Here is a 13,592-nt window from a genome sequence, read left to right as displayed (position 1 = left end):
ACAAAGTGTACGTTTGTGCCATGAGTCAGGGAAACTATCTTTCCCAGGTCACCACCTATGTCATATGCTCCATTCATGTCCAAACTGTTTCGTCACCCACTATCATTACATGGTCCTCTTTTGTAAAGTCCTTACATAAAGACCCTAGGTCCTCTATCACATGACTTAGTCCTGCATTTGGCTTGAAGATACTGGTGGCCTGGTACGCTGCCCCTAAACTTCCTTGTAACTGAGGGCCTACACCTTGCCCATGGTTACTACCTAGCAGCAGCAATTTCTTCTTCCTAACACTTTGTACATTCCTAGGCTTCTTGGGCTCAGTTGAAGTGTGCTGCACATTTCCTGCTCCTCGTTCTTCCTGAGGCTCTTCTCCACTTAAATCTGGCAGTAGATACCTGTTTTTTGTGTTGATGATAAAACTGTCAGATCGCGTTCTCTTTCTTCCTATCCTCCCACCAGCTGTCAGTTCCCAACTACCCTCCTACCCCTTATTTCCCTTGATCCTTATGAGTTCCTTCCTTGCTTCCTTAAACTGTGCCTGAAGGGCCCAGATTTTCCTTTCCTGTTCCCCAATAAAAATGTTCCTACTGCGTACTCTTCAGTTTGAGGAGAGAGCCTCTTCTGTTCTCCCAATATTCTCCCCACTGCATCCTCCCCCCCCCCCCACCCAAATTAAAATATATCCTACAAGATGGGCAACAAATCCCTCTACTCACTACCCTGTAACAGCTCCCACACTTCTCAGTCATGGTCAGTTTCGAAAGAATAAATTAAGTTTAAAGAATGTTTTAAATTTGTCAAAGACGCGAGATTGTCTGTATGTAAACCAAAAAAGGACACAGAGGTCTTACATGCGGTGGTTATTTTTTTGTATTGATTTAGAGATACAATGACAGAAGAATGAATTTGTAATTAATTTGCTTTTAGAGAATTTACGTTATCAGGCTTATTTGGTCACGTTTTTAAACACTTATATCCAAGAAAATTTAGGCCTAGATCGCGTCTGTGTAACTAGTGATCAATACGAAATGTGTTAGTTAAATACGATTTAGAAACGTTTAATTACACTTTTATTGCGACAGTAGCAGTCTTTTTTAAACGGATTTTGCACTATCAAGAAAACCTGAATAGAATTTTTTGTGTTTATGTCACGCAAAATTTCGGGTTATGTGGCGATTATCGGGACTTCAGCTAAAGAAAAAGTTTTTTCATGAACAAGCGCTGCTGGAACGTTAATATCCAGTAATGTGACAAGAACGGACACTACAGCAAATATACAAAATAAAGAAAATTTAAATTTGACTATTTCCTCTTAAATAAGCTCTTTTAGCGGACGAAGAAAATACCTGTGATCTCCCTCGGCGGCCATCTTGGATATTTAGATCAACTTAAAATAAGCTAATTCGTATACACCTACATTTGCAGACTTCTAGTTAGAGGCAATCATTAGATTTACTCCTGGTATACAATACTTTTTTTTTACAAATAACTTATTAAATAATGTAAATCCGCACTGTTCACTCGTATCTCACTATCAGTCACTACACACACTATACACACATTGTTTCATAACGCTTTACTTACTACACACACGCACACACACACACACACACACACACACACACACACACACACTGGTGATCTCTGCGCCATTTTCTGTGCCGCAACCTCTCATTTGCTATCCTGAAAAACTGAGTCAGCATCCTTCCATAATGAGTGAGATGTTGAGCTGAGAAAGACGAAGAGATCCTGGTATTGTGCTATGCATAGCTTGGGGGGTAAGTATTTCTAGAAAGGGAAAAAGAAGGAAAAATTCATAAATTCAAGGTGTTATGTGTAATGTTGGATATATTATAATCATCATTATTATTACTTATTTGTATAACATTTTTTATCAAACCCCTACTCTGTTTTAGCTGAGTAATTCTTCAATGTATAAAATGTATTGTATAACAGGTACTATCTTGCCATGTTTCAAAGCACGTTGATATATCTGAAGTTCCATAACACCTAGGAGACTAAGTTCTGCTGCAGAGGCAGACAATTTAAACCTCTGGAGCCCCTTCCGATGTTGGGAGAGTTGGATGTGATGCACTCGATAGCTCTCATGCTGTAAAAGATATTTCAGCCATTTATCCATTGATAGTGGAGACAATGAAATCCATATTGTTGAATACATACTGACAACATGTCACTCTTGGGATTGACTCTTCAGTGTGGCAGACAGTTGACAGCTCCAGCTGTTGATCATTTTTACATAATGGCTCACTTAATAACTGCAAGGAAGTACCCACGTAATAAACTGAAAAAGAGTCCACCTTATAAACATAAGTTCAGTGAAGTCTTTTCGTCTACTCACATAAGAGAAAAGGACAGGAAACTCTTGGGAGGTAGACTCTGTAAACTGAAAAGTGAGCAGTAGTTGTCGGTGGGGGAAGTTGCCATTCCCAGAAGAGTGCTACAGATGCCATTCAGGATAACTGAAGAATCAATTTCCCCTCTCCATATTTCTTGATAAATTTATATCCCTTTTTGAACATTGTTTCCCAAAGAAAATTACTAAATGTAACGCCACACACTTTTCAAAGAAACTTTGGATTACTATAGGTAATAAAGTGTTTTCAGAAAGAAAAAGAAAACTGAATGAGACTGCAAGAACTAGTAAATATCCAGAAGTAGTTCTACACTATAAAAATTATTGTAACATACTGAGAAAAGTTGTAACAAAATCAAAAAATGGCTCTGAGCACTATGGGACTCAACATCTTAGGTCATGAGTCCCCTAGAACTTAAAACTACTTAAACCTAACTAATCTAAGGACATCACACACATCCATGCCCGAGGCAGGATTCGAACCTGCGACCGTAGCGGCCGCGCGGTTCCAGACTGTAGCGCCTAGAACCGCATGACCACACTGGCCGGCTTTAACAAAATCAAGAAATATGTATGTTAGACAAGAAATTAACACCTTCGGCAATAAAATAACATCAGTATGGAATGTTGTTAGAAGGGAGACAGGAAAACTAACCACTGGAGTGTGTAGTATTACTATAAAGAGAATGAGGCCATCCTAACAGTACATAAGTAGCTAATGTATTTAACAAACATTTCTTAACTGTAGGAGAAAAGATTGGTGAGAGCAGTTCAAAAGAAAAAGCCAGGCAGTACATGGAGGAGTCAGTTTTGAAAAAAATTTAGTCAGATTAAGTTTCATCTAACAACCGCTTGTGAAATAAGTAAAATAACTATATCTTTGAAAAAAAAAAGTTCTGTCGTAGTAGATGACATCTCTAATAAGATATTAAAACAATGTGGGGCTATTACAGCTGATGTCCTGAGTCACATATGTAATGCATCACAAACTCAAGGTATTTTCCCAAACAGTTTAAAATATGCCATTGTCAGGCCTCTCTACAAAAAGGGGGACACCACAGATGTCAATAATTATCGGCCAGTATCCTTGCTTACAGCATTTTCAAAAAACTTCGAGAAAGTAACGTACTCAAGAGTGGTTATCCATCTCAACAGTAATGAGACACTTAGTAAATCACAGTTAAGATTTCAAAAATGCTGTTCCACTGAGACAGCAATATACAATTTCACTGTCCACATTGTAGAGTCTTTAAACAGTAAAATGTAACCAACAGGAATTTTCTGTGACTTGTCCAAAGCATTTGATTGTGTGAACCATGACATTATGTTACAGAAATTACAATTCTATGGTATACATGGAATAGCATATGAGTGGTTTAAGTCATACCCACAGAACAGGAAGCAAAACGTTTCCTTGTTTGTGTCAAGTGATTTAAATAAGTTTGCCACTTCAGCTAACTGAGGTGAAATTACATTAGTTGTTCCACAGGGTTTAATGTTGGGTCCCATTCTGTTCTTGATACGTGTGCGACCTCCCTTCCTATCTGAAACAGGAAGCTGAACTGTTTGCTGATGATACAAGCATCATTATTAATCCAGTAAAAGAAACTCCAATTGAAAATGATACAAATAAGGACTTTGGAAAAGTCATTAATTGGTTTTCTACAAATGGGCATCTTCTAAACTTTGAAAAAACACAGTACATCCAATTTTCTGCTGCAAAAAGTACAGTTCCTTCAATAAATATAACTCATCAACAGAAGTCAGTAGACAGGGTAGAGCATAGTAAGTTTTTGGGTGTACATATAGATGAGAATCTTAATTGGAAAATTCATATTTTGGATCTTCTGAAGCGACTAGGTTCAGCAACTTTTGCAATCAGAATGATTTCCAATTTTGCGGATACAGAAATTAGTAAGCTAACGTACTTTGCATACTTTCACTCTCTAATGTCATACAGAATAATATTTTGAGGTAACTCAATATTTAGACAAAAAGTATTCACTGCTCAAAAGAAAGTGGTTAGAACAATGTGTGGGGTTCATAGTCGCTCATCTTGTAGATTGGGAATTCTTACAACAGTCTCACAGTATATTTACTCACTAATGAAATTTGTTCTCAACAACATGGATCAGTTTAAAAACAACAGTAACATTCATGATTATAATACCAGAAAAAAGAAAGACTTACACTATCATTTACTCAACCTATCTTTGGCACAGAAAGGGGTAAAATATGATGTTATAAAAGTTTTCGACAAATTGATAGATGAAATAAAATGTCTGACAGACAGCAGTAATAGCTTCAAAAATAAATTGAAATCATATCTTTTTGACAACTCCTGCTATACTATAAATGAATTCTTGAATAGGAATAAATAAATCTATAAATATAGTATATGCATTTCCTGCCATTTAAGGTAATGGGGTTAATAATAGAAATATTAATCTTTAACTCTGTATTGTAATATATCTATTAAAAATCTTGTTTCATATGTGCGTTTCTTGTTCACTTGACACGTTCCACATCATAAGGGCTACCGTATCGTGTGATTGATCAATGGAACACGCAACCAACTAAATAACTAACAAGCAATGTAAGGACAGTGCAGAGACTTACGAAGATTTTGTCCATATACCTTTATCTTAATATTATCAGTAACTCATATCTCTAATCCATGTAGTGTGAGCGCACTTTGTGAAAAATAAACCCCCAGTCTTGTCTGCACACTGCATCACCAGTGATTCATTCAGTGACACTGCAGAGGGCTGTTTTAACTTTGTGAAACACCCTGCTTCTTGTGACATATTTGCATCTTGTGTGGTAAGTAGAGTGGGGGAAAGTGGGAAATCACCTGCTTGCTCTTCAGTTAGCAAACATATGAAGAAAGTGCGACCTACGTTCCATCATTCGTGCCTGTACCTTCAACCCTCCCCCCCCCCCCCATCCCTTCACCTGTTCACCCTCTTCCACACCCAGAACACAGTTTATCCCTTAATAAGGCTCTAACGCACGTAGACATGGTACATGCATTTTCTTCTTAACCCCTTCATTTAACAAGAAACATTAATTTATGCTATTAAAAAATGTTTTTAATAATTTGCGATTTTTCCATCCCCTATAACATTGAAAGTAAAACAGTCTTAGAGAAAAAATGAATAGGGTCCTTTTACAGGAAATTTAATGTAATTTAATTTTGTACTGGGAAATATTTTCACTAGAACATGTGTTTTTCGAGTTATTCAGGGAAAACATCCGCACTGTCATACCCAGCGATTGGGATTTTAAATATGTTGTTCATGGCATTCCCTCCTGCTGAAGTTCAAAAATTCGCGGCTACAGCAATTTTCCCCCTATTCTACCCTTTTTGGTTTTCTTTGACTGGGCTACTATGTGAAAAGCAACCCGTGAAGATACTATTGCAATATATGGAACGTTGGTTAATACATTCCAGCTAGAGGGCTGTAAGAAATTTCGAAACTTTGTGGGAATGGTTGAGTGATCACAGTTTTGAGCTTTACATTGCATTTTTCTTAATATAGTTAAATGGTCACTTCCGACCAGTCGTCTCCGACCATCCTCGCCATCTTCCTCTACCTTGCTCTGCTTGTGTGATAGAAAGAGCAGATTATTTCAGTGAATTTCTTTACATGTTGATGTATCTGTTTGCATCCACTGATTGCTTAAAGACCACGTGGAATATAAAATAGTTCCAAAATTACCTTATTGTGATACACTAGGTTTTCTGCGTCTACTAGCATATTCTCCTCCTGATATGCACGCATCTGCAGTGCTATGGCATTTCAGTTCTCCGTAATAAATTGGTTATTAACGTAACTGACACACTCGTGACTTGGTTTTCAGGTGATACACACTGGCATGTCAGATACACCTACGGTGAGTAGTAAATTCAGACAAGAAAGTCGTTCATATGAAAGAAGCCTTATAGCCTATACAGTGTGAAGCATAGTACCACAGGCAGCGTAGGGGTTCTGTTCGGCCACGGTGACAATTGTGACTGATAACAATGTCATGCTAATCATTTACGGAATTAGATGCTAGTGATGCTCGGTTCGTGATACACTCTCCCCTGAAGAAACACTAGGGTCGAGTCTATTTCTCCTCAACTCAAAGTGTAGTGACTACAAATGATAGTCTAAATGTGTACTTATATAAACAACGAAATATGTTGCAAATGTGTATGAATCTGTAATATGATGAAAGAGGCGAATGTTTTCAGTTCTAGCACAGTGTTGGATTACGTTGCATTTGTGCCGGTTTGGCCGGCCGGAGTGGCTGTGTGGTTCTAGGCTCTACAGTCTGGAGCCGAGCGACCGCTACGGTCGCAGGTTCGAATCCTGCCTCGGGCATGGATGTGTGTGATGTCCTTAGGTTAGTTAGGTTTAAGTAGTTCTAAGTTATAGGGGACTGATGACCTCAGAACTTAAGTCGCATAGTGCTCAGAGCTATTTGAACCTTTTTTTTTTTTTTTTTTTTGTACCGATTTGTCTGACGCTATGACTGCACAAGTTTCCGTTCCACATCTTGTGGATCGGTATTTCGACATAGTTGGAAAACATAGAGGCAAGTAGAAGTCCTCATTCTCATGGCGACAGATTTTTCTACCTAGCTGAGGAGCTCGTAAGAAGTTACACTCAGAATATTCATCGTTTGCTGATTATTAACTGGGGTATTTTCCCAAAGAACAGGGAGAAAATGTTCGCAAATTCTTGACTGATTAACTCCTGATGAGATATTAAAATTACGTGGTACTTCTTCACGTTTAGGCTCACAGTTTTGCTCATCTGATCGCTGAAAACTGGCCTTCATTGTGGTGGACCACGGTGGTATTAATATTTTCAGGAAAGCTTCAGATCATCGTTGTAGACACGGTATTTTTAGGAGGAGCTGTCAACATACAAGCACGACAATACACAAAGGAATGACGCCTATCCTGGGAGAACACGCTTCCGATTAGATTTTTCTTCCTCACACACAACACATTGCTTTCAGTTTCAAAAGCAGCACTCAGATAACTTCTGCACACAACCAGAAAATTTTACCTGTCTCATTTCTGTATCTCATAACTGACGATGTAAAATGCTTCGGTAAAAGCTCGTAGGCTTAATATGCTAACATCACCGTCGTCTATGGCATATTTTCGTAGCTTTGTCTGAGCTGTATTGTGTCGATAATGGATGCCTCACGAAATGGAAACGACAGTGAAAATGCCGTGAAGCTCTGTATACATGTGTTGGGAAGTATCTCCAGTAAGCCAGTCGATCGGGACACGTCGCTCTTCTCAGATTTGAGCACACAGTGAATATATAAAGATGCCTAAAAAAACAGCGTCTCCCACCAAGTATGGGTGCTCACCGCGAGATTGCGCCTGATTTCATGCAAGCCCGCATAACGTACCTATCATGCATTTCCTTCCTCATAACAATTCTCAGCCGCACACTGCAGGGGAAATGAGGACACAACTGCAGCGTTTACGATGGGGAGTGTTTGATCATCCACCTTCCGGCCCGGACATGGCTCCCTCTGATGCTCAACTCTGCTCACATGAACCGATGGCTGTGAAGACAACATTCTGGCACAGGCAACGAGCTGCAGACCAGAGTAGAGAACTGGCAGAAAGACAGCTGCCTTCTATGACGAGGATATTAGAAAGTTAATACAACGCTACGATAAATGTCTTAAGTCGGAGCGGCGACTATGTAGAGAAATAGGTGGTAGGTGGAGGAAACTGCTGCAAATAAAACACTTTTGATTTCCACTGTGGTTTCCATTGCGACCGATCGGACCTTACTATCCGAATAGCCGTCGTAGTAAAGATTTTCATTTTTTGCAGAGGGAAGACTGCGGAAGAGGCAGTGCGTGACATCGTGGACCATCAAATACCGTCGATCAAGAAACTGGTGGACGCAGGGGAGCTGGCTGTCGAAAACATCGATGTCTTCTGCGAGAAAGGCGTCTTCAGTACCGACCAGGCGAGGGCCATCCTAGAGAAGGGCAAAGAGGCCGGCATGCGTCCCAACTTCCACGGAGATGAGCTCAACCCGATGGGCTGTGCACAGGTGTGGTTACCGACGCAGTTCATTAATGTGCTCTGTTTAATGTCATATTAACCACTAGCGCTACACTGGTTCAGTATACGGGGTGGTCCATAAGTTCTACCAGATTGAGAGAATAGCCAGCCGGTGTGGCCGTGCGGTTCTAGGTGCTTCAGTCTGGAACCGCGTGACCGCTACGGTCGCAGGTTCGAATCCTGCCTCGGGCATGGATGTGTGTGATGTCCTTAGGTTACTTAAGTTTAAGTAGTTCTAAGCTCTAGGGGACTGATGACCACAGATGTTAAGTCCCATAGCGCTCAGAGCCATTTGAATGATTGAGAGAATAACTGAATATCAAAACTATTAAATCATACAAGAATGAATCTGTTGGGCCCAGTGGTCTAATGATAAAGCGCCTGTTTGGAAACTGAAATGTGACAGGATTGCATCCTGGGCCTTCAGCTCTCAGTGATGTGAAGTTTGCAATGAACGACATGTGACTTAAACTTGAGGTCCCTTTCGCTGGTAAGGTTTCTGGGGACACACAAGTCACCGACGTAGCATCCAATTGAAAGACACACCAGGCCGTTCAGCAAACGGAATAATTACACTGAGGTGAAAAAGTCATGGAATAGCGATACACACATATACAGATGGCGGTAGTATCGCGTACACAAGGTATAAAAGGGCACTGCATTGGCGGAGCTGTCGTTTATACTCAGGGTCATTCGTGTAAAAAGCTTTCTGGTGTGATTATGGCCGCACGACGGGAATTAACAGACGTTGAGCGCGGAATGGAAGTTGGAGCCAGACGCATGGGACATTCCATTTCGGAAATCGTTTGGGAATCCAATATTCCACAATCCACAGTGCCCAAAAGTGGGTCGAAAATACCAAATTTCAGTCGTTACCTCTCTTCACAGACAACACACTGGCTGACGGTCTTCACTTAACGACTGACATCAGTAACGATTGCGTAGAGTTGTCAGTGCTAACAGACAAGCAACACTGCAGAAATCAATGTGGGACGACAAACGTATCTGTTATGACAGTACGGCTAAATATGGCATTACCCGGCTATAGCAGCAGACGACCAATGCGAGTGCCTTTACTAACGGCACGATATGGCCTGCAGCGCCTCTTCTGGGCTCGTGACCATTTAGGTTGCACCCTAGACGACTGGAAAATCGTAGCCAGGTGAGCCCCGATTTCAGTTGGTAAGAGCTGATGGTAGGATTTGAGTGTCAACAAGGCACTGTGCAAGCTAGTGGTGGCTCCATAATGGTGTGGACTGTGTTTATGTGGAATGGTCCTTCAGAGATTTTTTATTTATTTATTTATTTATTTATTTATTTATTGTTCCGTGGGACCAAATTAAGGAGAAGTCTCCATGGTCATGGAACGAGTCAATACATGAAATTATAACACGATATTAGAAACAGATAAAATGAAATATACAAAAACATATTCAGGTGACAAGTCGTAAGTTTAAATAAAGAAAATCAACAATGTAACACTGGAATTTGCTTAATTTTTTAGCTCTTCCAGGAGCTCCTCGACAGAATAGAAGGAGTGAGCCATGAGGAAACTCTTCAGTTTAGACTTAAAAGAGTTTGGGCTATTGCTAAGATTTTTGAGCTCTTGTGGTAGCTTATTGAAAATGGATGCAGCAGAATACTGCACTCCTTTCTGCGCAAGAGTCAAGGAAGTGAATTCCACATGCAGATTTGATTTCTGCCTAGTATTAACTGAGTGAAAGCTGCTAACTCTTGGGAATAGGCTAATATTGCTAACAACAAACGACATTAAAGAAAATATATACTGTGAGGTCAATGTCAGAATTCCCAGACTATTGAATAGGGGGTCGACAAGAGGTTCTCGAACTTACACCACATATAGCTCGAACAGCCCGTTTTTGAGCCAAAAATACCCTTTTTGAATCAGAAGAATTATCCCAAAAAATAATACCATACGACATAAGCGTATGAAAATATACGAAGTAGACTACTTTTCGTGTTAAAGTGTCACTTATTACAGATACTGTTCTAATGGTAAATAAAGCAGCATTTAGTTTCTGGACAAGATCCTGGACATGGGCTTTCCACAACAGCTTACTATCTATCCGAACGCCTAGGAACTTGAACTGTTCCGTCTCGATTACAACATGCCCATTCTGTCTGATCAAAATATCGGTTCTTGTTGAATTGTGAGTTAGAAACTGTAAAAACTGAGTCTTACTGTGATTTAACATCAAATTATTTTCCACAAGCCACAAACTTATTTCATGAACTACATTATTTGATAGTGTTTCAATATTACACACAAGATCCTTCACTACCAAGCTGGTGTCATCAGCAAACAAATATTTTTGAATCACCTGTAATACTAGAAGGCATATCATTTATATAAATAAGAAACAGCAGTGGCCCCAGCACCGACCCTTGGGGAATGCCCCACTTAACAGTGCCCCATTGGGCTGAACATCACTACCACTCTCAATATTGCAGAGAATTACCTTCTGCTTTCTGTTCTTAAAGTAAGAGGCGAACCAATTGCAAGCTACTCCCCTTACTCCATAATGGTCCAACTTCTGCAGTAATATTTTGTGGTCAACACAGTCAAAAGCCTTCGTTAAATCAAAGAAAACACCTAGCGTTCGCAACCTTTTATTTAATCCGTCCAAAACCTCACAGAGAAAAGAGAATATAGCATTTTCAGTTGTTAAACCATTTCTAAAACCAAACTGAACATTTGACAGCAAATTATGTGAATTTAAATGCTCCAGTAACCTTGTATATACAACCTTCTCGATAACTTTAGCAAACACCGATGGCATAGAAATAGGTCTATAATTGTCAGTATTATCCCTGTCTCCCTTTTTATAAAGTGGCTTCACTACCGAGTACTTTAATCGGTCCGGAAACCGACCACTCCTAAAGGAAAAGTTACAGATATGGCTCAGTACTGGGCTAACATACATAGAACAATACTTCAGTATTCTGCTAGATACCCCGTCATATCCATGAGAGTTCTTGGCCTTTAGTGATTTAATTATTAACTCAATCTCCCTCTTGTCAGTATCATGGAGGAGCATTTCAGGTAATAGTCTCGGAACACCTTTTTCTAAGAGCGCTATATGGTTCCCTGTTGGGACTAGGTTTCTATTTAGTTCACCTGCTATATTCAGAAAGTGATTATTAAATACTGTACATATATGCGACTTATCAGTAACACGGACATTCCCACTACGCACTGATTCTATATCCTCGACCTGTCTCTGCAGACCAGCCACTTCCTTTACGTCTGACCATATGGTTTTAATTTTATCCTGAGACTTAGCTATTCTATCTGCATACCACATACTTTTTGCCTTCCTAATAACATTTTTAAGCACCTTACAATACTGTTTGTAATGGGCTGCTGCATTTAGATCCTGACTGTTTCTAACGTTTTGATATAATTGCCACTTTGTTCTACAAGATATTCTTATCCCTCTAGTCAGCCACCCAGGCTGCCTGTTTGTGTTAGTACCCTGTTTTGAACGTTCTAACGGAAAGCAACTTTCAAAGAGCACGAGAAAAGTCTTGAGAAAAGCATTATATTTATCGTCTACTGTATCAGCGCTATAAACATATTGCCACTCTTGTTCCTTGATAAGGTTTACAAAGGTCTCTACAGCAACTGGATCAGCTTTCCTAAATAGCTGATGACTATATTTAACACGTGTTGCAGCACAAAAATCTTTTAGAGTTAAAATTTGTGCATCATGATCTGAAAGGACATTCACCTTTTTGCTAACAGAACGCCCTTCTAGTAACGAGGAATGAACAAAAATGTTGTCTATGATTGTTCTACTGTTCCTTTGCACTCTCGTTGGAAAGAACACGGTTTGCATAAGATTATATGAATTAAGGAGGTCTACCAGCATTCTCTTCCTAACACAATCACTTATACAATTAATATTGAAGTCACCACATATAACTAAATTTTTGTATTTCCTATAAAGTGAACCAAGAACCTCCTCCAGCTTTAGCAAAAATGTTGTGCAATTGGAGTCTGGGGATCTATAAATAACAACAGTTAGATGTTTAGCTCCATTAAATTTAACCGCACCTGCACAACATTCAAACACCTTTTCAGTGCAGTACTTTGAAACATCAATTGACTCAAATGGGATGCCGTTTTTCACATACATGGCTACCCCCCACACCGCAAAGAGCTCCTCGAAAAGCTGCCAGCCAACCTATATCCTGGTAAAGGACGCCTCTGAATTACCTCCTTATTTAATTAGTGTTCAGATATACCAATAATTTCAGAGTCAACATCTAAAAGCAATTCACTAACTTTATCTCTAATACCTTGTATATTTTGATGAAGTATACTAATTCCCTCATTACTCGGATACCTAAGCTTTGTCAAAAGTGGTTCCTTTGTTAGAGAGACTTCCCTTAAGCAGGAATACCTATCAGCTGACTTCAATCTAAAAAAGGTGCAGCTCTAACACCCACTACTGCAGGAATTTTCCCACGAGTGATCCCACCATGTCTAGTGAAACCCGTCCTGCTGATAGACTCCACCGACACCACTGAAATGTGACCCATGCTTTCTGTCATCAGCGCACACCCAGGTCTCATGTTATTACGCCTGACGGCTGTATTAAGATGAGACCGATCGTGACGCTGAAACAGTTCCACGAAATGCACATTCGTATTGCCAGTCTGAGTGGCTATCTTTTCCATGTCACCATCTATGTCATATTCCCCATCCCTATCAATACTATTACCAGCCCCACCCACAATCACTACCTGATCCTCTTTAGTAAAATCCCTACATAACCCCCCTATGTTAACAGTCACCTGAGCCAATCCTGCATTAGGCTTCACAATGCTGGTGACCTGGTACTCACTCCCCAGCACTTCCTGCAACTGCTGGCCTACACCTCTGCCATGAGAACTACCTAACAGCAGAACCTTCTTCTTCCTCTTCGACTTTGCAACTGTTTTAGCCACCGTAACTACTGAGGTCTGCTGCATACTTCCTACATCTACAGCTACTAGAGATTCCTCTCCACTAGACTCTGACAGTTGGTCATATCTATTGTAAACACCAATAGTAAAACTATCTGAAAATCTTCTTCTCCTAGCAGATCTCTTGCCAACAGC

The 13,592-nt window shown here is 39.9% G+C and overlaps 1 protein-coding gene across 1 annotated transcript in view; it reads left to right on the top strand.

Moving 5' to 3' along the window:
* Window positions 1–13,592, top strand: part of LOC126236141 (probable imidazolonepropionase) — a 195,099-nt gene that overhangs the window by 125,785 nt on the left and 55,722 nt on the right. Inside the window, exon 6 of the mRNA XM_049945223.1 lies at window positions 8,229–8,454. Coding sequence (XP_049801180.1) covers window positions 8,229–8,454 — 226 coding nt within the window. The remainder of the gene's footprint in view (window positions 1–8,228; window positions 8,455–13,592) is intronic.

Source organism: Schistocerca nitens, chromosome 2 (assembly GCF_023898315.1).
Source record: "Schistocerca nitens isolate TAMUIC-IGC-003100 chromosome 2, iqSchNite1.1, whole genome shotgun sequence".
Lineage (NCBI taxonomy): Eukaryota > Metazoa > Arthropoda > Insecta > Orthoptera > Acrididae > Schistocerca > Schistocerca nitens.
Note: the sequence above shows the minus strand (reverse complement) of the source record. Positions and strands in the feature narration are given on the sequence as shown.